Below are 21876 nucleotides of genomic sequence, written 5' to 3' on the forward strand. Positions count from 1 at the left end.
CAAAGATATTTTCTAACATTTGAGACACTTTGTTCATCATTTATGTTAATCCTTATTCACTCACTGACTGGCTCACCTTCCTCTACAACAAAAAAGTACACAAAGCCCTATGGGGAACAAAGGATGTGGAGTTTCCTAAGAGTAAAATTTCATAAGCAAAGAGATTGACTCTGAGGTAGAAAACTAGGGGCCTGAGGGCATACCTACCTTTTTATATTACATGGGATGGCAAAGGGGGGAAAAGAAGAGTTTAAGAATTTTATACCAGTGACAGACACCAGTTCTCCAGTCTATGTAGTAGTTAGTGTTAAAGTTTACTTAAAGGATTCGACGTGGTACCATTCATAGAGCAGACATGGTGGGTGAGGCCATAAAGGGGTGAGAGGTAAGTGGGTGGGGGATAGAAAGAGATAAGGGTTAAAATATTGTTTCACTATGCTAGAAAACTTGTAGACATCATATCACTTAAACCTCACTTCAGCTCAAGGTTGAATATACTATTATTATTAATTCCCCAAGTGTCACATGTAGGAATCTGTCACATCTCTGTCAAGAGCTGGGATTTGAACCTATGTCTGTTGTCTTGGCAGCCCACCACATCATACATACTCACAATGGTAATGGGAGATTAGATGTATGGTACTAAAAACAAAGAGTTTATCTTTCTTTCTAATTGGAAGGGTCCAATGGTCTTTTATTTATTTATATATACATTTATTTATTGTTTGAAGAGGTAATATATTCTCTCAGTACAAGATTTGAAAGATATAAATATGCCCTGTTACACTTCCTAAAGGCAATTCATGATATCAGTTGTTTGTGTATCCTTCTAGAATGTTCATATCTTTACTCATTTTTACCCAAGGCCAAATGCAAGCAGCCTGCCTGGCTGAGAAGCCTTGGCCGCAGTATTTGGAATGGGATTAAGAAGGCCACCCATCATGCTAATGTAAAGCAGGCAAAATTCATCTTCAATGCTCATTGTTTTGCCTTTGGATGACTCTTCTTGTCTCTGTCTCCTACTGTCCTGCTTACCCTGAGTTGTCCTTTCCTCCCTAAAGAGAAATTCCAGCTTCAGATAGTTCTTATTCTGTTACATTCCTCTGAACCCTGCTTACTATTGCCTCACATGCTGTCTTGGCTGAGAAATGTATCCCCACTAGGGAATTCTTGGGTATCTGTGGATTGATGAGCCACCCTTTTCACAAAACATGTTTACATTTTAAAAAGGGGCTACAATCAAAACAATGACTTCGATAATGGGGACTGCAGGTAATTTGTCATGACAGACCAACAGGATACTGAGGGTTTTTTTGTGTGTGTTTTTCCCCCTAAAGGTATCACCTTGTGGCTCTTCCTATCTGCTTACTCTGTGGGTGTCAGGTCAACTTGGTATCCAGAAACTTTGGCCACCTGAAATTGTTTGACTCTCAAGGCAGTAAGGACCCTTATCTTGATTTTTTTCTTTCAACAGTATGTGGACAATTAGATTTTTTAAACTAAATCTCAAAAGCTGTAGACATTTATCCCCTAATATAACTAAAACCTTAAATCTTATCTAAAAAAGAAATAACTATAGCAATAAATAGGAGAAATATTCTGAGTTTAATATTCACTAAGTGCTATCTCATTCTTTCCCTTCCAAAATAATATTTAGAAAATGAAGCTGGAGGAGATGGCTTCACAAATTCAACATTTTCCTCAACCTGGGGGTAGGGGGAGGTGGATGCCTCTTTTGGAATTTATTGAAGAAATCTTTGTTTATGAATGGAATTCATTTTGATTTCCTCAGGTAATATTCTTTCCACACAATAAGACACACCATCACAACTCAAGGGAGAAAAGTAGGGATCTTCATCAAAGTCACCTGTATTAACAAACAAACAAACAAAAAGAACATTTTCAGCCATATCATTGGGGACTCTGCATATAGCAGAAGCATAAGAATATTTTATCTAATGAAGAAATGAATAAAGGAATTTGGAAGGAAGTAAAAGTGTGGTGCTTTCCATAGATAGTTTAATATAAATTCAGGGTGAATTAATTTATCTTGACAGCACTGTTTAGACAATTACAAGTACATATGTTCTTCCTGCATTGTAAATAATAAACTGTGTCATTCACAGCAACCTTAACCTAGGGGATGATATGCATGGGCAAACCTAGGAGGCCTTCAGGAGAGACAACATAAAATGGTAACACGCAAATCTAGATCATCTGTGAATTTAATATTCTTGCTCTGGAAGCTTAGCTGTTTCTCAGCCTGAGAGGGCCTAGTGGTACAGAACACACAAGTTTTCACTCTGTGCTAATAGAATTGAGCTTCTGGCTGCCACAGGTCTGATGGCAACATCCAGATTGCAGTTTTAGAATCTGGGCCTAAAAGGCTAGACTACCTGCCCCACTGGCTGGCTGAGTTACTTTACAAATCCAGGCACCTTAGTTCTCTGGATCTATTGCTTGGTACAACATTAATATCCTGGATGTGGAACTTGCTGCTGTTCCTCATAAGCAAAATGTGTACATTTTATTCATATATTTGCTAATGAAACTATCTCACAGGGACAGCAGGGGAACTGATACTAATCAATCCCTTTGCAAAAATGATTTTACTCTGTATTTTAAAAAAATCTACTCTTTAAAAAATGACTTTACCCAATCAGTCCCAATTATTATGTATTTAAGGAGCTTCCATAGCCCCTACTGTCTATATGCTGTGGCTCCCCAGTGCCTCCATAGGAACACCAGAACATATCTGCTAGTTGGTCAGAGTTTGATGGATACTTGTGGCCAAGGAAAAAATTTTTTCATATGCACCAAATTTTCCATGCAGAAATGTAGACTGAGACTCCATTTGTACACTAGTCCAATTAGCCTAAACTGGAAAATAGTGTTGCCTTAAATAGTAATGAATTGAAGATAGAGTGAATGCAGCTCTGAAGAGAAAAATAATATCCCCAAGGTCAAGATTAGTGACAGAGCTGGGACTTGATTCAAAGCCTTCTGACTCCAGGTTTGATGCTTTAAAAAAAAAACCACCATGCTGATTCCAAATTGGCTGCAGCCCTTGGAAATAGAACTTTCATATGGAACCAACATAATAAAAAATATAAGTAGATAAGGCAGTTTTACAGCCAGTGCTGAGAAGGTGGGAGAATGATTATAGCTAGGCCACCAAATGAATTCTGTGTGTGTGAAGTAGGGTCTACTTTGGTCTTTAAGAAAGCAACCAAAGGCCGCTTCACCATCATCCAGCTGAAAGCACAGAACACAGAGTCATCACATCGACTTGAATACTTAAGTTCTTCCTCTCTTTACCTTTCTCTTCACTTAAGGCCTTTAGGCCAATTATCTCCCTATATTTCCCTCCCAATACCCATCTTCACTTCAACACCTGTTTCTGTACCTAGAAATTTGGCTTCCTATGGAAGAAGGTGAGCATCTATGAGTATTGTACAGCTCAGAGGGTATTCTTGGTAGAGTGTGGTGAGCACTAGCCTGAGAGTCAGGAGACTCAAGCCCTGGCTCCAGTTCTCTGCTGATGGGCTGAGTGACTGTCCACAAGGCATTTTGCTTTTTCTGCATAAGGTTGCTTGCTCACCTATAAAATGAGGAGATTGCACCAGACAATGCCTAAGGTTTCTTCTGGTTTTAGTAATATATATAGTTGTTTTTAATTACCCATTGTTTTTACCTTCAGTCTCTTTTCTCCTCCATTAGTCTAATAATCCCCCAGATCTGTACATACTAAGTGCTTTTATACACATTTTTTTTCTCAGCAAAGAATGAGCTCATGTATGTACATGTGCTTTTAGGTTTCAGAAAGAAGAATTTCCCAAGACCACATATGTGGCCTCATATTAATTCAGAATCTCTGAAATATAACTGTAGACAACACAGCTGTTTCTCTCACCATTTGGAAAGCTTATTTCTGAAGGTGTGCCTTGTGTAGAGCCTAAAGATTTGAAAGTGGAACTAGTTGCAGTTGACTTGAGGGATGGTGTCAACAATTTGTGCTCAAAGGTTTTCTTCACTCTTTTCTGCTTACACCCAACATTTAGCTCATACCTGCAACTCCAATCTGAAATGACACCAAAAAAGTTAAAAACATAAAACTCATTAAACTGTATACTTCATATGGGTAAATTATACCTCATAATCCTGTTCAAAAAATATAAAATCCAATGTACAGAGTATTTGCTCTGGAAGGAGTCAGATTTTCTATGAAGTGGTATAAGCAGAGCCAGTTCTCCTACCAAGGATGCCTGCTTTCCCTAGAGCCTGGAACAGGGACCAGCAGGTTTTACTGACATGCCCAGCATAAAGGAGTAAAATTCCTGTATCACTTATAGAAACTTTGAGTTCAAGCACTGCCTTACCTAAAGGAGTTTTGCATCAAGATTCAGAGAAGCTGCCTGAATTGGATGGAAGAGGCTTTTGATAAACATAGAATTAGTTTGCCTGGACTGGAGATATTCTCAGAGGCTTCATCAGACTCTGCTATAACTCCCACTGTGCTGGAAGGGACACTGGTCCATCCATGGAGCCCTCTAGCCAGGCATGTTAAGGATGCTGACAAGTTCTCCACCTACACCATCCCCTTTTAGTTCCCACATTCACTCAACCCACTGTTGGCTATGGGCCAGAAAGCCCCTGTGACACAGTGCCTAGAACACAATAGGCACTCAATCAATGTTCTTTTAATTGAATCAAGACTCAGGTGACAGCGAGGACAAGCAATCCAAGGAACCTGGGCCAAAAGAGAAGCTTCACTAACTTAAAACATGGCCCAAGTCACATCCTTCCCCTGACTTCATTAGTCTCAGCACAGAAGCACAAATCATTTCCATGACATGGAAACAGCTTCATTTTGATGTTGATGCTGTATGGGCTCAAGTAAGGGGAAAGGTTAATCTGATTAGCTTTATAAAACCTGCAATTTTCAAAACCTTACCCAAACTGGCATCTTACCTGAAGAGTTGTCCAATTGCAACCACCCAGAACAGAAGTATACCTGCCACTGCTCCCGCACACACTCCTTCATCACACAGTGGAACACAAAAATGAGGAATCCTATAACAGAAGAAGGTTAGTCTTTTTCAGCTTTTTTTACTAGCTGTCACCAATGCCTAGATTCAGGTCTACTCTTCTCACCATAGACACACCTTCTAAAAAACCTCATGGCCATTATTGGCTTTCTGATCTCATCTTCCTAGCCTCCCTGCCAAAGGCAGTGATGGCAAAATGATCTGTATCAAGATTTCATGTCAACCCAAGGGCTGATGTCCTTCCTAGAGCTTGAGAGATCAGGTCTGCATTGATAGCTAGCCCCCAAGATGGCTCTCAATGATCCCAACATCCTGGCATTCATATCCTCATATAGTTTCCTCTAGAGGACATGGTAGAAGTAATGGTACATCACTTCCAAAATTAGGTAATACAAGACCTCTCTCTCCCCACCCCTCTCATCACTCACTTTGAAGGAACCCAAGTGTTGTGTCTTTTTTTAAAGATTTGATTTATTCATTTTTAGAGAGGGGGAAAGGAGGAAGAAAGACAGAGAGAGAAACATCAATGTGTAGATGCCTCACACACCCGCTACTGGGGACCTTGCCCACAACCCAGGTATGTGCCCTGACTGGGGATCGAACTGGTGACCCTGTGGTTCACAGGCCAGCACTCAATCCACTGAGCCACACCAGCCAGGACTAAGTGTTGTGTCTTGAGGACACCTTAATAGCCTTGTGGATAAGCCCACATGTGAGAAACTGAGGCTTCCAGTCTATAGCCATGTGAGCGAGCCTTCCTGGAAGCAGATTTGCTAGACTTAGTAAAGTCTTGAGATGATTAAAGCCCTGGCTGGCATATTGACTGTACCTTTGTAAGAGTCCCTGGGCCAGAATCATCCAGCTAAGCTTCTCCTGAATCCATGGCCCTCAGAAACTGTGTGTTTATTGTTTTAGGCTGCTAAAATTTGAGGGTAATTTGTTACACAGCAATAAATAACAAATACATACACTCATCATTTACATAATTACAGGGAGTGGAGATCATAAATTTGGCCCCCTACTTTTCCACTGCCAGCCCTGATTTTTCTCTGCAAGTGGGACAGAGGAGCTGAACATGTCTGCCAGCAATATTGGCCATTTCCCATACCTACCCTCTGAAATATCTTCTTGGGAGATAAAAGTAGGACTCAAGATGATCCTGATTACAATGCCCTAGAAAGCCAATTTAATTTCCTAAGGTTTGGAGGTAGAATGGGCAGAAATAATTCTTGTAAACATCCTGGCTTTTTTTATGGTCCATGGTAAAAGTCTTTTTATTCACAAAGCCTTTCCAGATACCTCAAACTGAAACTCATCTTTCCCTCTTCTGAATTCCCATAGCACTTTGTTATATTTGCTATATTTGGCCATATTATTCTCCATGTATTGTCAATTTCTCCACCTAGCTGTAATATCTTTCAGGGATGAAATATCTTTCATTTTCATCTTTATATCACTACTCCCTTTTCCTCTAGTACTATATGTATCAGCTCAATAGCTATTTGTTGACTTGAACCCCAAGGCACTTGATACACAAACTCTCACAGCCTTCTGCAACCCTAGTAATACCTTCTTGGGTCTCAAACTATTTCTTTTGGCCCAAGTGCAGTTTTGAAACCTTTGTTTTCTAAACAGTGTTCAGCTTGCTCTCTCATTGGCCAGTTATCCTGAAGGCAGCAATTAGTGATGGATCACAGTTGTCTTAGCTCATTGCAAGCTGAGCATGAGTCAACAGTAAATGCCCCCAAAGCTCACTTCAGCTAGGACATTAGTGGGAGTAAAGGATCTTTACTGAGGCAGGTGAGAATTTCCTGCCATCTGCCCTGGTTTGGTACTTCCTCCTACCAGTACCATGCTCTATTTGGGAGACTTTGTTTTAAGAAGATAATGAAAAATTGAAATATTCAAGAATACTTAGAGGAAACAAGAATAGGGATGGACTTGAGGAAACACTGAAAGAGCTGAGTTGTTGTATTGGATAAGAGAAAACTTGGAGTGGGAAATAAAGGGTGGGGAGAGATGGTAGCTATAGTCACAGCTACCATCTGAAAGGGCTGTCATGAAAAGGATAAATTAGGCTTGTTCAGTGTGGTTGCCAGGTTAGAACTAGAAACAACGGGAGGAAGCTACAAACAACCATGTAGTAACAAATCACAGCTAATATGTACTAAGCAATGACTAGACCATAAACTTTGTGCTATTAGTTTTATATTTATAGATGAGAGGTGTTGGAGATCCAGAAGTCTAGTAAACTTGACCCAGTCATCAGCTCAGCTGATGTTGAGCTGGCAGCATTAAGATTAAAGATAGGCAGTCTGGCTGCAAAGACCAAGGGCTTAACCACTCCACTATACTACTATCAGAAAAGGATGACCTGGATAAGATTCAGAGTTGTTTAGAAGCTACAATGGCAATCATGTTATAATATATAAATGTATTTAATGAACATGTTGTACACCTCAAATTTATACAATGTTATATGCCAAATACATTTCAATGTAAAAAAGAGAGAAGTTAAATGTTTTGCTCTGTGGAATAGTCAGCTCTCTGTCACTTAAAATTTTCAGGTAGAGGCACATGCCTTCCTATCACTTGATGGCAAGTTGGATTAGGAAGTTTTTGGTTCCCTGGTCCCAGCCTTGAGACTGTCTGATTCCAGGTGGGAGACAGAAATCTGGAGGCTGAGCAGAATGACAGTCTCACCACCTCCCCTGAAGGCTTTGACTCCACTTGTAACCAAACAACTGTGGTGATGAATCCAGCACCCTTTTCTGAGCAGCAGTCACCTGGAAAGTGGTACAGCAACCCAATGAGATAAAATCCTAGTCTCAGAGCAAGTAAAACTCTTCCAGCTCCAGCATGAAAAGGGGCAACAGTGACAACAAGCCCCTATTACTGCTCTGATTTCCTGCATGGAGTTTAGTTAGTTCTCAGACTTAAAGGTTATTCTGTGAATTCCAATGAGCTGCCTGCCAGCTCTCCCTCTCTGCCTGACAGCCTTCCTTTTTCTTTCCAATAACAGATTGATCTGCTTACTCATTAGAACATAAGCATGAGAGAAAATGTCAGGTTTTTGTCACCTGCATTTTTATTTGTGTATTCCTCCTTCAGAAATGGCTAATTATGATTATAATTTTTTTTCACACCTGACCACAGGGAAACCCCCTTCACCCAAAATTGCAAACTTGCCATCCATCTTTTAAATGGCTAATTTCTTCACTTGCTTCACTGCATTCTTGTTTTGAGTATTTGGGGTGTGTGAGTGTGTCTGTGTGTGTGTGTCTTGAGTTTAAAACTCGGGCCCTGTAAACACCCTTTCTGCATGATGGTATGTTCTCTCTTGTAGGCAGAACTAGGAACTAGGAATGCTTGGTGCTTAGTTGACATAAAGCGTATCTGATAGACAGAGACAGCTTAGCTCTGTTGATGTTGGATCTATGGGACTTTGGTTTTAGTTCTCAGGAAAACTCCAATTGGATTCTGCTTCTACCCATATAGGCTTCCTGCTTAGATACTACATTCCCTTCCACCATAGGAATGAAGTACTTGCTGTTTTGAAAACACCCTTATCTCCTTATAAGTTTTAAAATGCTTTGCTTTCTGGTTCTTTTATCAGCTTTCCCTTTAACCCCTCTTTCCATATGGTAAGTACATTCTCCTCGAAGTGAGTGACCTAGAGAGAAGCCTGCAGTTATTGCTGAGGAAGAAATCTGCATAGGCACCTAGTTCTTAATCTACTCTGTACATTCTACACTGAGACTGGTTAGTTCTTAAAACACCATGATACTAAGACCAAGGTAATCTCAGTGTAATTCAGGTAGTTACATCAAGAGGTAAAGTATAGAATCATCACCAGTGTCTCAGTCAACAATCTAGGATACAACCAAGTGCTGGTAGCCTCAAAGGAAACCAAGAGACAGTGGGGTAGAGAGTTCACAAACATTTTGTCCTTATTATAACAAGGAATAAAAGTGGCATGTGAAGGAAGAACGACACATTTTGTGTTTTTCACAATCTAATAAGAGTATAGCTATATAAGGCTAGCATTACCTGGTGGGACAAAAAGTTTCATTTGATACACCTCACTGCTGCAAAATGAAATAGTTTCTTCAATCACTATATATGCCTTATTCTAGATTGTTCCCCCATTTCCATGTAGCACCTGACAAATACTTGGCATACCATAATTGCACACCAATTCATATTTCCCAAGATTCCTCAGGGGTTAACAACCACAATGACAAAGTGTTCTGAAGTTTTTAAAATGCTGGGTTAAGATAATTTTTAAAGGTATTTTTTCCAACATAATTTCTCAAGACTTTCACCATGTTAATGTATACTGTGCCATTTCAAGAATGGGACATGTAGTTTGCCACATTTCCCAAACTTCTTTGACCATAGAACCATTTTCCTCCTAGAGCACCCTATGGGACCACCAATGGACTGCACTCTGGTAAAAAGCATTTATCAAATGAATAGTTAAAAGCACTAAAGGAGACCCTAACTCAATGAACTGCCCAAGTCGACTCGCAGCCTGCTGCAGTGGCCCAAATCAACTGGGCCAAACTTGAGGATAAGAGCATGGGGTGGAGTTTGTGACTCCCTGGAAATCACTCTTCATGCCTCTTCCAAGAGTTTGTAATAGGAAAAATCAGTCCAAAATGAACATCAACAATTACTCAGAGATATATTAATCAGAACCCCAGCTTTTACTTCTCACATCATCTTTGACCTACCATTTAATTACTCCATTGTTATTTCCTCCTTTCACCAGAAAATAGGAAGGGCATTAAAGAGCTATAGAGCCATTAGTTTAGTATCATCTAATTCAACCAGTTCTGGCAACTTTTTCAAGGTTTATTTGTAACAAAACCAAGACTAGAAACTTAGCCTCTTCCCTTGACACCACTGCTCTTTGCCCTTTACCTTCATTCTCCTGTGACTCTACAATTTCCTAGCCTGGCTCCTTTTTACAATGTATTAGGATATCTGATGCAGCCATAGTCTGTGGGGTCAAAAGATTAATGTTTCTACTGTCCAGTAATTGCTATGTTCAACTGGATAGTGCACTTCAAAATGTCAACACAAGTTCATATCTCTACAGTTATAAGCACAATATTGTTGATGCAATGCAAGAAGAAGTAGTGCCAATCAATGTTTGTTATAGACTTAAAACTAGCTGGAGTTCAGTGAGCTATCTGAGCTTCTCTTTACAGCCCTGAGGAAGAGAGATTGGGCTATTTAATGAAGTCCTAACATCTAGGTAATATTTTTAATGGCTGTCTGCCAACTCATTGGCAGCAGAGACCTCTTGGAGTATCTTTCTTTTTTTCCCTCCTTTAAATCCCTGAAAGATGAGATTATTTTCCAAAATACAAAGAAGAAAATGTTACCTTGCAAAGTATTAAAAATGGCAAAAAGATACAAGAAAAAGATCCTCACAGGTCCCCAAGCGAAAAAGATAACCCCCCAGGTGAGGCCAAGTAAGAATGTCAGGCTTGTTGTGCCTTTGAGGTCATGCAGGATCATGTTCCGCCAAGTCTTCTGGCCTTGAGATTTCATGGAATTCAGTTGAGCAAGAACAGTGCAAAACATGGAGAAATTCATGAGAAATATGAGGCAAAAATAAGCCACAACTGAGATGTAAAAGGTAGAATCATCTTTAATCCAACAGCTGTAAGAGACAAAACAGACAAGACCATTGTGAGGTACAGAAACATAAACTCACATTTTGCAGTGAGAATCTGAAGGTTCCCTAGACAATTTCATTCCACCTGAGAACACCTAGTTGACAAACCTCTGGGACAAGAACCTCAATCTCCTGAGCCACACAGTTCAAGCTTCTTTCTAGTGTCAAAATCAGAAAACCCAGAGGATATTTCTGCCCTACATATTCAGAAACCTCTCAGTCCAATTCCCTAGAAGGCTCTTCTCTTCCTCAACAGCATAAAAATAAGTTATGTATTGCCCCCAAAGTGGCCTTCCTTCATCTTATACCTGAGTTTTTATATGCAGTACAAATTTTGCTTTGCATGATAAATGTCACAATAAAAGGACAAGAGTAATGACGCTTTTCTGAATGTTACATCAATGATAAGCTTATTAGAGTTAATGGAAATGTAACAAAAGAGCTCAGGTTGTATTGCTTTAAAATAATATATATATTTTAAAACTCTAAGCACAGCTACCAGTTTGGACTATAGAAGGCAACACTGGCTACTGGAGTGATTAATGGCTCTACCATTTCTATTTAAAAAGAAATATGTGGTAACTTATGAGAACGGATATTCATCTAATAACATTTCCTATTACTGGTGGTATTACCTCTAATTATTAATATAGACAAGTTTCATTAATTCCTCTGTATGTCAACTTAGCTGAAACCTCTTTTCCAGAACCAGGAAAATTTCTTGTGATCATATTACTTATGTTGATGTGGATACTTTCATGTATGTGTGAGTTTGTACATGTTTGTGTATCTTGGGAAAAAGGGGAGAAGAATTTAATTACCCTAATAGAAGCTTAATACTTAAGCTTCCCTGAATATCATCTTAAGCTTTAAAGGAAGCTATAGAAAACTTTTTTAAATGACAAAGCTATATATATTTTTGCATTTTTCTTTTTAAATTATATTTTATTGCTTATGCTATTACAGTTGTCCCAATTTTCCCTCTCTGTTCCCATCCACCCAGCACACCCACTCCCTCAGGCAATCCCCACACCATTGTTCATGTCCATGGGTCATGTGTATAAGTTCTTTGGCTACTCCACTTCTTATACTGTACTTTACATCCCCATGGCTATTCTGTAACTACCTATTTTTACTTCTTTTTAAAAAGATTGTTTTAATTTATTTTTTTAGAGAGGGGAAGGGAGAGATAAAGTGAGGGAAAGAAACATCAATGTGTGGTTGCCTCTCACATAACCCTGACTGGGGACCTGGCCTGCAATCCAGGCATGTGCCCTGACTGGGAATCAAACCAGTGACCCTTTGATTTGCAAGCCAGCACTCAATCCACAAAGACACACCAGCCAGGGTGACATTTTATATAATAATGGTTTGGTGATGATGAACTCTTTTCATTTTTTCTTGTCTGGGAAGCTCTTTATCTGCCCTTTGATTGTAAATGGTATCTTTGCTGGGTATAACAATCTTGGCTATAGGTCCCTGCTTTTCATGAGTTTGAATATTTCTTGCCAGTCCCTTCTTGCCTGCAAAGTTTCTGTAGAGAAATTAGCTGACAGTCTTATGGGAACTCTCCCATAGATAACTAACTGCTTTTCTCTTGCTGCTTTTAAGATTCCCTCTTTACCCTTAATTTTTGGCATTTTAATTATGATGTGTTTTAGAGTGGGCTTCTTTGTATCCATCTTGTTTGGGACTCTCTGTGCCTCCTGGACTTGCATGTCAGTTTCTTTCACCAAATAAGGGGAGTTTTCTTTTGTTATTTTTTAAAATAGATTTCCAATTTCTTGCTCTTTCTCTTCTCCTTCTGGCATCCCTATGATGTGAATATTGGACCTCTTGAAGTTGTTCCAGAGGTTGCTTGTACTATCTTCATGTTTTTTGGATTCTTTTTTCTTCTTGTTCTGATTGGTTGTTTTTTGTTTCCTTATGTTCCATATCATTGCTTTGATTCTCAGCTTTATTCACTCTACTGTTGTTTCCTTGTAAGTTGTTCTTTATTTCAATGAGTGTATCCTTCCTTTCTTACTGGATATTTTTTATGTTATTGAGGTCCCCACTAAGTTCCTTGAGCATCCTTATAAGCCCTGTTTTGAAATCTGTATTTGATAGATTGCTTATCTCCATTTTGTTTAGTTCCTTTTCTGGAGTTTTGATCTGTTCTTTCATTTGGGTCATGTTTCTTTGTCACTTCATTTTGGAAGCCTCCTTGTGTTTGTTTCTATGTATTAGGTAGAGTTGCTATGACTCCGTCTTGTTAGCATGGCCTATCATAGTAGGTGTCCTGTAGAGTCCAGTGGCACAGCCTCCCCTTTCAGCCATATGGGAATGCAAGGTGTACCCTATGTGTAAGCTGAGTACACCCTCCTCTCCTATTGGGGCCTTGATTCATGTTGGCAGATCAATGGGATGAATTTACCCAGGCCAGTCAGCTTCAATAACTGTCTGTGACTACAGACCACCAACATCCACCCTCTGTGGAAAAATCACCTGTGTTGGGGCAGGGTGGTTGTTGGTGCTCTGATGTGGTCTGTAGCTGTCCACTGGGTGTGCAGGCTCTGGGCTTTCCCAGGTGGTGCAGGCCAAGATCAACCCTCACCTGTGTTTTTCCCAGGGCCACTCTGCCTGAGCTATAACTCAATCTGAGGTGGCTGCTACTTGTGCTGGGCTTGGAGATTCCCAGGTGAAGCCAAGTGTGAATCTTGGCTGGCTGCTGCTAGTATCATGCCTGGGGCCACTTATCAAGAGGCACTGTGACTGGGACTCACTGAGGCTAGCTGTTGATTGTTTGAAAGGATTTAGGAAGTTGTGAAGCATGAGCCAAAACCAGCCACTGATATGGAAAAGCCAACATTTACAGCTGTGAGTTGGGTGGGATGGAGCCTCAGGGGTCTCCAGGGCAGGGAAAACAGTGTTATCCAGGTTGATGGAGTCTCAGATATGGAGTTTCAGATGGATCCTCCCAGCTCTGTGCCTCTGTGGTGAGGGATGGGTTCAGAAAGGACAATGGCGTCTGCCTGCCTTTCTGTCTTGGAGAAAGCTGTCCCCCAGCTCTTAACTTGATGCCCGACACTTCAGTGCCTCCCTATATGCCACTGGTGCCTTTCAAACTCCTACCCTATTGCTGGAGCTCAGAGGATGTGAGTCTGATTAAGGCCATGTGTGAGTTTCTTAAGAGGAACTGCTCGGGACTCCAAAAGTTTCTTTCACTGACTGAATCCCTGATGGTTTTTGCAGCCTGAAGTTGTGGGGATTTATCTTCCTGGCACTGGAACCCTGGGATGAGGTCCTGGTGTGGGGCTGGGACTTCTTGCTCCCAAGAAATCCCTCCTGAATTTTTATCCACCACACGTGGATGTGGGACCAACCCATTCCACGTCTCTGCCCCTTCTACCAGTCTGGATGCTTATGGTTTCTTCAATTCCATAGTAGTCAGACTTCTATTCAACTTGATTTCTGACTGTTCTGTGTGATGCTTGTTGTATATCTTAGCTGTAATTTTGATGTGGTTGTACGAAGAGATATGCTGTAGTAACCTATGCTGCCACCTTGACTGGAAGTCCCTGAGCACTATATGTTTAGATAGAAAATCATCCCCAAGACATAGTGTTAAGTATTGGATTAGCTAAAAAGTCCATTTAGTTTTTTTTCTGTAAAATAAAAGACACATTTTGCATTTTCACTAATGACTTTATTTATTTGATTATTTTGACTATGTCAGCTATCTCCAGTGTGGTAAAACATGATTGTTCTCAATTAATGTTTTGATTTCATTGCTATCAACTTCAACTGGTCTACCACAGAGCATTGTCCAGTGAGAAATCTCTAGCACAAAATTTTGCAAACCACTTTCGACACATTTGATCAGTCACAGCACCTTCTCCACACATTGCACAAAACCTTTTTTTGTGTTTCAGTTATGTTTTCACCTCTCTTCAAATAATAAAGCACAATATGCTGGGAACATTGCGTATTTTCTTCCATCTTCAATATTAAAATGGCTACACAAAAGTTCACCAATTTTGATGTTTGTTTTGAATGCACATTGATATGACAGCTGTCACAATACAATCTAACAAAATTGTTTTCAATGAAATTAAAGACAGTTAAGTGCTACTAGAGCCATCTTACGGGGGAAAAACAATTGAATTTTTTTGCCAACCCAATACCAAGTAATGTATACCTACCATTTGGATAACAAAGTGTGCAAGAGACTATCTACACAAATTTGATTGTTTGTAATAAGAGTTGCATCAAGAGAGAGAAACTGGGTATCTGGGGCTGGGAGTGGAGCCTATTTTCCATCCTCTACCCTTGTATACATTTGAATTTGTACCATGTATTGTATCTGCATTATTTCTTCAAAATATAAATATATATATATATATATATATATATATATATATATATATATATTTTAAAGATCTTAGAACAGTCTGCCTCTTACTAATCATTTCACATATATAAGGCCTTTTTTCAGGGCTAGTGGAGTTAGTTTTGTTCTGACTTTGCTTTTGCTTTTCATCTTTGAAGAAGAATAACCATTAGATAGATAATGGGGGGCACTTTAAGTCACAAAACAGGCAAGAAGGGAGGATGGAAGATTAGATGAGTAGGGAAAAGGGAGAGAAAGAACAGATAACAAGAAATTTTAATTAGAAAGCATATGCTGACAGTAGTATTTTGACCTTCTGAAAACTGTCATGTCAGTATGAAAAACAGAGAAGCCTGGGGGACAAGACTTCCTACCATTGATTTCATTCCAGTGGGAGAGGAAATCTGTAGTTAAAAAGTGCTTGACAGGCAATGCTAAAAAAATATGGATATGGGTAAGTAGCCCTGGGTGGTGTGGCTCAATGGATTGAGTGCTGGCCTGAAAACCAAAGGGTCACAGGTTCAGTTCCCAGTCTAGAGCACATGCCTGGGTTGTAGGCCTGGTCCCCAGTAGGGGGTGCACAAGAGTCAACCACACACTGTTTCTCTTTCTCTCTTTCTCCCTCCCTTCCCCTCTCTCTAAAAATAAACCAACCCAAAAGAACCTATGCACCCTAATGTTCATAGCAGCACAATTTATAATAGCCAAGTGCTGGAAGCAACCTGAGTGCCCATCAGCAAATGAGTGGATCAAAAAACTATGGTATATTTACAAAATGGAATTCTACACAGCAGAGAGAAAGAAAGAGCTTATACACTTTGCAACAGCATGGATGGGACTGGAGAGCATTATGCTAAGTGAAATAAACCAGGCAGAGAGGGACAAATACCATATGATCTCACCATTAACTGGAACATAATTAACAAAAGAAAAAAGCAAACAAAATATAACCAGAGTCATTGAAATTAAGAACAATTTAACAATAGCCAGAGGGGAGGGGACAGTGGGGAGAAGGGTTTTCAGGAACTACTATAAAGTACACATGGACAAAACCAAGGAGGAGGGTGGAAGCAAGGGAGGGAGGTGGGTTTGACTGGGGTAGGGGGTAAGTGCTGGGGGAAAATGCAGACAACTGTAATTGAACAACAATAAAATAATTTTTAAAAAGGAGGTTCTAGAGAGATGAAGCAAAGTAAATGGCTAGCCTCTTTAGCTATAAATGAGAGATCCAAAGGGATGGATTTATACCTCGAAAAAAAAAGAGAGAGAAAATGAAAGAAGAAAGGGAAGAAAAGGGGAAAGAAAGAAAGAGAGGGGGGAGGAAAAGAAAAGAAAAACAATAAGACAACAAAGCTAATTTACAAAGGGAAGAGATGGAGTCATCTTCAGGGGAGAGTTTTGTTGTCTAGAGGTAGAAAATGTTTCAACATGTCTTTATATTTCCTTATAGTGGCCCCTCCATGTCCTTCCAAGTTCTGGAAGTTTTCTAATTATAATAGCTGTCAGTTGTATAGCACTTACCCGTGGAACAAGGCACATGTTTAGCAGTTTATATATATGATGTCATTTTAATTTGAGAGCAAACATTAATATCCCCATTTTCCAGAGCAGGAAATGGAAGTAAGAAGTAGTAAACTAAGTTGCCCAAGGCAGTACAGAGCCCACGCACCTAATCATTATGTGAGTGTGTCTGTGATTGTGTTTAAGCCAGAAAGGCTGAGGCTGAACCTTCCCTGAAGATTCAGCATCAAGACCAAGCCCAGGCCTGGAACATCCTACCATACCCTGTTGGTCAAGAATATCATCACCTAAGAAGCAGAGATGTTGGTACTTACAATGAAGACGTGGAGCTCAGACTTCCATATAGATCTTTCTTCACACTGAGTATGATTGCCACCATAATTGCTGGGACCCCTAGTGTTGGGAAGCAAACCAAAGTCATCCCATTAGGAAGCAGGAGAAATATCCTGATCAATGAGTGACTCTGTGCGCTATGTTAAGACACTGTTTAAATGAACCACGGATGTGTGGGCCTCAAAATACCATTGTTTGCAAAATGTTTGTAAATTCTTCCAAGTTAAACATTTCTAGGAGTTCTCCAATCTGCTAAATTAAACAGCATGCCAATGGCTCCAATACAACACCCACTGGTTATTAAAAATAGCTCAAGCACCAAAAATCAACTTGGCAATAGAAGAATCTAGTTCATTGGAATGCAAGTTCACATCAAGCCTTTCTTCTCAGATGATGAGCCACCAATTTTTTCTCTTGTTCAATACTGCCCCTCATTTCCTGGCATCTTTTTGTCTTGGTCACCTTGCATGAAGGACACAGGCAATTAGCTGCAGCCCTCAGTGTTTTTCTGACAGAGGACCTGTTTTTGCACTCGTTACTAGTTTGACATTTTGACTAGATTGACCAGTTAATGACAAGTCAATTCAGCCAGATTATAATAAAGCAATCTGTTCAGTTAAAGTAGTCAAACAGGATGTGAGTATAGACACAAGGTTTAAATATCCAATTTCATGTATATTTGCAAAGCTTAAATTATTTATTTATTTCTAACAATGTATTTCTCCTAAATAAAGAGCATTATTACATCTGCGCACATTTTAGGGGTTTTGTAAAAAGCTGTTATAGAGTGACAAGCATCTTGAGAAATTCCCCACTGTTCTATTATTTTTGTTAAAATTATATATTATTGATTATGCTGTTACAGTTGTCCTGATTTTTCCCCCTTTGGCCCCCCTCCACCCAGCATCCCTCACTTCCTCAGGCAATAACACCTCCATTGTTCATGTCTATAGGTCATGTATATAAATTCTTTGTCTACTCAATTTCCTATGCTGTACTCGCAATAGCTATTCTGTAACTACCTATTTCTACTTCTTAATCACCTCACCTCTTTGCCCACTGTCTCACACCACTCTCCTATCTGGTAACCATCAAAATGCTGTCCATATCCATGATTCTGTCTCTGTTCTTCTTATTTGCTTAGTTTGCTTTTTAGATTCAATTGTTGATAGATTTGTATTCATTCCCATTTTATAGTTCATAGTTTTGATCTTCTTTTTCTTAAATAAGTCCCTTTAACATTTCATATAATAATGGTTTAGTGATGATGAACTCTTTTCATTTTTTCTTGTCTGGGAAGCTCTTTATCTGCCCTTTGATTGTAAATGGTATCTATGCTGGGTATAACAATCTTGGCTATAGGTCCCTGCTTTTCATGAATTTGAATATTTCTTGCCAGTCCCTTCTTGCCTGCAGAGTTTCTGTAGAGAAATCAGCTGAAAGTCTTAGGGGAACTCATTTATAGGTAACTCTCTGCTTTTCTCTTGCTGCTTTTAAGATTCTCTCTTTATCCTTAACCTTTGGCATTTTAATCATCATGTGTCTTAGAGTGGGCTTCTTTGCATCCATCTTGTTTGAGACTCTCTGTGCTTCCTGGACTTGCATGTCAATTTCCTTCACCAAATAAGGGGAGTTTTCTTTTGTTATTTTTTAAAATAGATTTCCAATTTCTTGCTCTTTCTCTTCTCCTTCTGGCATCCCTATGATGCAAATGTTAGACCTGTTTTGTTTTGTTTTTTTCATTTTGGACCTCTTCAACTTGTCCCAGAAGCTGCTTATACTATTCTCATTTTAAAAAAATATTTTACTCATTTATTTTTAGAGAGAGGGGAAGGGAGGGAGAAAGAGTGGGAGAGAAACATCAATGGGTGGTTGCCTCTCGAGTGCCCCCCACCGGGGACCTGGCCTGCAACCCAGGCATGTGCCTTCACTAGGAATCCAACCAGTGACCCTTTGGTTCATAGTCCAGTGCTCAATCCACTGAGCCACACCATCCAGGGCTGTACTCACTTTTTGGATTTTTTTTTTCTTCTTGTTCTGTTTGGTTGTTTGCTTTTTTACTTTCCATATCATTGATTTGATTCTTGGTTTTATTCACTCTACTGTTGTTTCCCTGCAAATTGTTCTTTATTTCAATTAGTATGTCCTTCATTTCTGAAGGTAAAAATACCTTCATTATGCTGATGAGGTCCTCACTAAGTTCCTTGAGCATTCTTGTAACCACTATTTTGAACTCTGCATCTGATAGGTTGCTATCTTCATTTCATTTAGGTCTTTTTCTGGAGTTGTGATCTGTTCTTTCATTTGGACTATGTTTCTTTGTGTCTTCATTTTGGAAGCCTCCCTGTGTTTGTTTTTATGTATGGGGTACAGCTGCTTTGACTCCGTGTCTTGGTGGTGTGCCCTAATGTAGTACATGTCCTATAGGGCCCAGTGCACATCCTCCCCTATCACCCAAGCTGGGTACTTGGGGTGCATTCTTTGTGTGGGCTGAGTACACCCTCCTCTTGTATTTGAGCCTCAGTTGCTGTTGGCATATCAATGGGAAGGATTTACCCAGGCCAGTCCACTGCAAAGATTGTCTGTGACCATTGACCACCAACCTCCTTCCTCCATGAAGGATCAGCTTTGTAGGTGTAGGATGCTGGTGTTCTAGGGTGGTCTGTAGCTGTTCACTGGGTCCACTGGCCCTGGGGTTTCTAGGTGGTACAGGCCAAGGTCAGCCCTTACCTGTGTTTTTCCCAGGGCCACCCTATCTGAACTAGAAAGCAATCTGAGCTGGCTGCTACTTGTGCTGGGCTTGGAGATTCCCCGGTGAAGCTAAGTTGTGAATCTAGGCTGGCTCCTGCTAGTCCTGGGCCTGGGCCCACTGTCCTATTCTGTAATAAACAGGACAGTCCCTTCAGATATGTATTTTGCTCATATAGCACAGTTCCTAGTATGATGTACACATTTGAAAAAAATACCATTTGGACACCAAAGCGGGGAGGGATCGTGGGAGGTTCACATTACAATGGAAGTTGTGAGGCAGTCCCCAAGCTGTGTTTATACTTTGATAATTCAAACTGAAAAAAAAAAGATTCTTTCTGGTTGTACTTTTTTCAATATGGACAAATCTATTGCTTTGGACAGGGACTTAAATAAAAGACTAAAACCTTTTCAGTTGGTTGCATTATTAGAAAGACAGAACTCCAAACATAAACAGATGCTAATATTCCTTTTCTTTTTTTTTTTTTAATTCTTAGCAATGGAGGTTGCTTTTTTTTTAATCTTTTTTTTTAAAGATTTTATTTATTTATTTATTTTTTAGAGAGGGAAGGAAGGGAGATAGACAGAGAGAGAGAGAAACATCAATGTGCGGTTGCTGGGGATTATGGCCTGCAACCTAGGCGTGTACCCTGGCTGGGAATCGAACCTGGGACACTTTGGTTCCCAGCCTGCGCTCAATCCACTGAGCTACGCCAGCCAGGGCTAATATTCCTTCTCCTTAGTTGATTGTTTATCAAATATTTAAATGCTCCAAAACTCCCTGTGGTGGGACAGCTCTGCACTGGCTCACTGGTGACCTTGCAGGCATCCACTAGGCAAATTCTTGAATCAGAATTAATCTGAATTTTGATGGAATGGCTTCTGATCTTCCACAAATTCAAGAAGGCAGCAGGCCTATGAGGTGCTCCAAGGATATCGCCTGCTCTCCTCTCTATTTCCTCTGGTAGTCTTTCATTGCCTCCAAGTTCTGAGGAGATGTGGAGCTTTGCACCCTGCCTCCTCAAAACAGAGCTGCAGAATATTGTATGGCATAGCTTCAGTTTAGTGCTGGCTATTCAACAACAAGGAATCCCGCAACTCATGTGGCAGCCATCTGTTCCCTTTTGTCTTGGTATCATTCTTCATTGTGTGAGGCAAAGTCTTGGGAACTAACACCTTTAGCTACTCTTCATTTCACTATCAATGTAGGTGATAAACAGAATACAACAGTTGCTTGAGCTTGTGTATGTACTTGACATTACCCAAGTTTTTCCTGCCTCCAAAGTATCAAGCCTTAGCCTTTCCTAACTCTTGAGTACCCTAGGAAGTGGCTGTGGAAGATGATCAAAGTGGTAAGAAGTCAGCCCTGGGGAACACCAACATTTAAGGAGCAAGGATCCGAAAAAGGAAGGGTCTGAAGAGGAAGTTGAAAGTGAATGATGATGAGCGAGAAGGAAGGCCAGTCCTGAGTGCTATTTACAGCCCCTTCACTATTAGCCATATGTGTATTTTCAGCTCTTTGGATTATTTGTGAAGCCTCTTTCACAACTTTTTCAATCTTCCAGTTGACAGTTTACAGATAAAGGCTGCAAGGTGTAAATGAGAGAGTATTGACTACTTTTGGCTCTGTTTCTGACAGATTCCAAAGTGTACTAAAACATTTTTTTAGATTTTCATTTGTTTAGCGTTTGCCTATCTCTGCTTCTCACGTTAGCAGAGATGAGAGCACTGATTGTATCCAGCTGAAAGCTTGTACTATGTCAATGAACTCATTAAAAGGATGAGTAGCTAATTGAAAAGCTATTGTCTTTAGAAAGGCAGTGGAAAATAAAATCTGTGTCCCTATGTATTCTATGCATAACACTTAATATACATCTCCTATGTGTCCAACACATTTTCTGAATTAAAAATCTGTTTCAAATATGGAAAGGGGGAGGGGAGAAATTAGATGAACTGACCCTGTCAGTTAGAAATACAGGAAAACAAACCAATAAAATGACATTTAATTTAGGAAATTTTCATGCTGAATTCCATTCCTGGCTTCTTCCAGAGGGCAGCAGTGATGGTGATAGTCATGAGGTATGGTAAGAATGAGAGCATATCTGATAGAGCATTTTTTCATACATTGCAAGTCCTTTTTTATTCCTTAGGCAATATGATATCAC

General features: G+C 39.9%; 1 protein-coding gene across 1 annotated transcript in view; it reads right to left on the minus strand.

Moving 5' to 3' along the window:
- Positions 1 to 1742: 1742 nt before the first annotated feature.
- Positions 1743 to 21876, minus strand: part of ADGRG4 (adhesion G protein-coupled receptor G4) — a 100566-nt gene continuing 80432 nt past the window's right edge. The window contains 5 exon segments of the mRNA XM_045839369.1: positions 1743 to 1867; positions 3914 to 4081; positions 4972 to 5073; positions 10442 to 10722; positions 16945 to 17023. Of these exon segments, the coding sequence (XP_045695325.1) occupies positions 1743 to 1867; positions 3914 to 4081; positions 4972 to 5073; positions 10442 to 10722; positions 16945 to 17023 (755 nt within the window).

Source organism: Phyllostomus hastatus, unplaced genomic scaffold (assembly GCF_019186645.2).
Source record: "Phyllostomus hastatus isolate PE091 unplaced genomic scaffold, TTU_PhHast_1.1 phas_contig_30, whole genome shotgun sequence".
In the NCBI taxonomy this organism is placed as follows: Eukaryota; Metazoa; Chordata; class Mammalia; order Chiroptera; family Phyllostomidae; genus Phyllostomus; species Phyllostomus hastatus.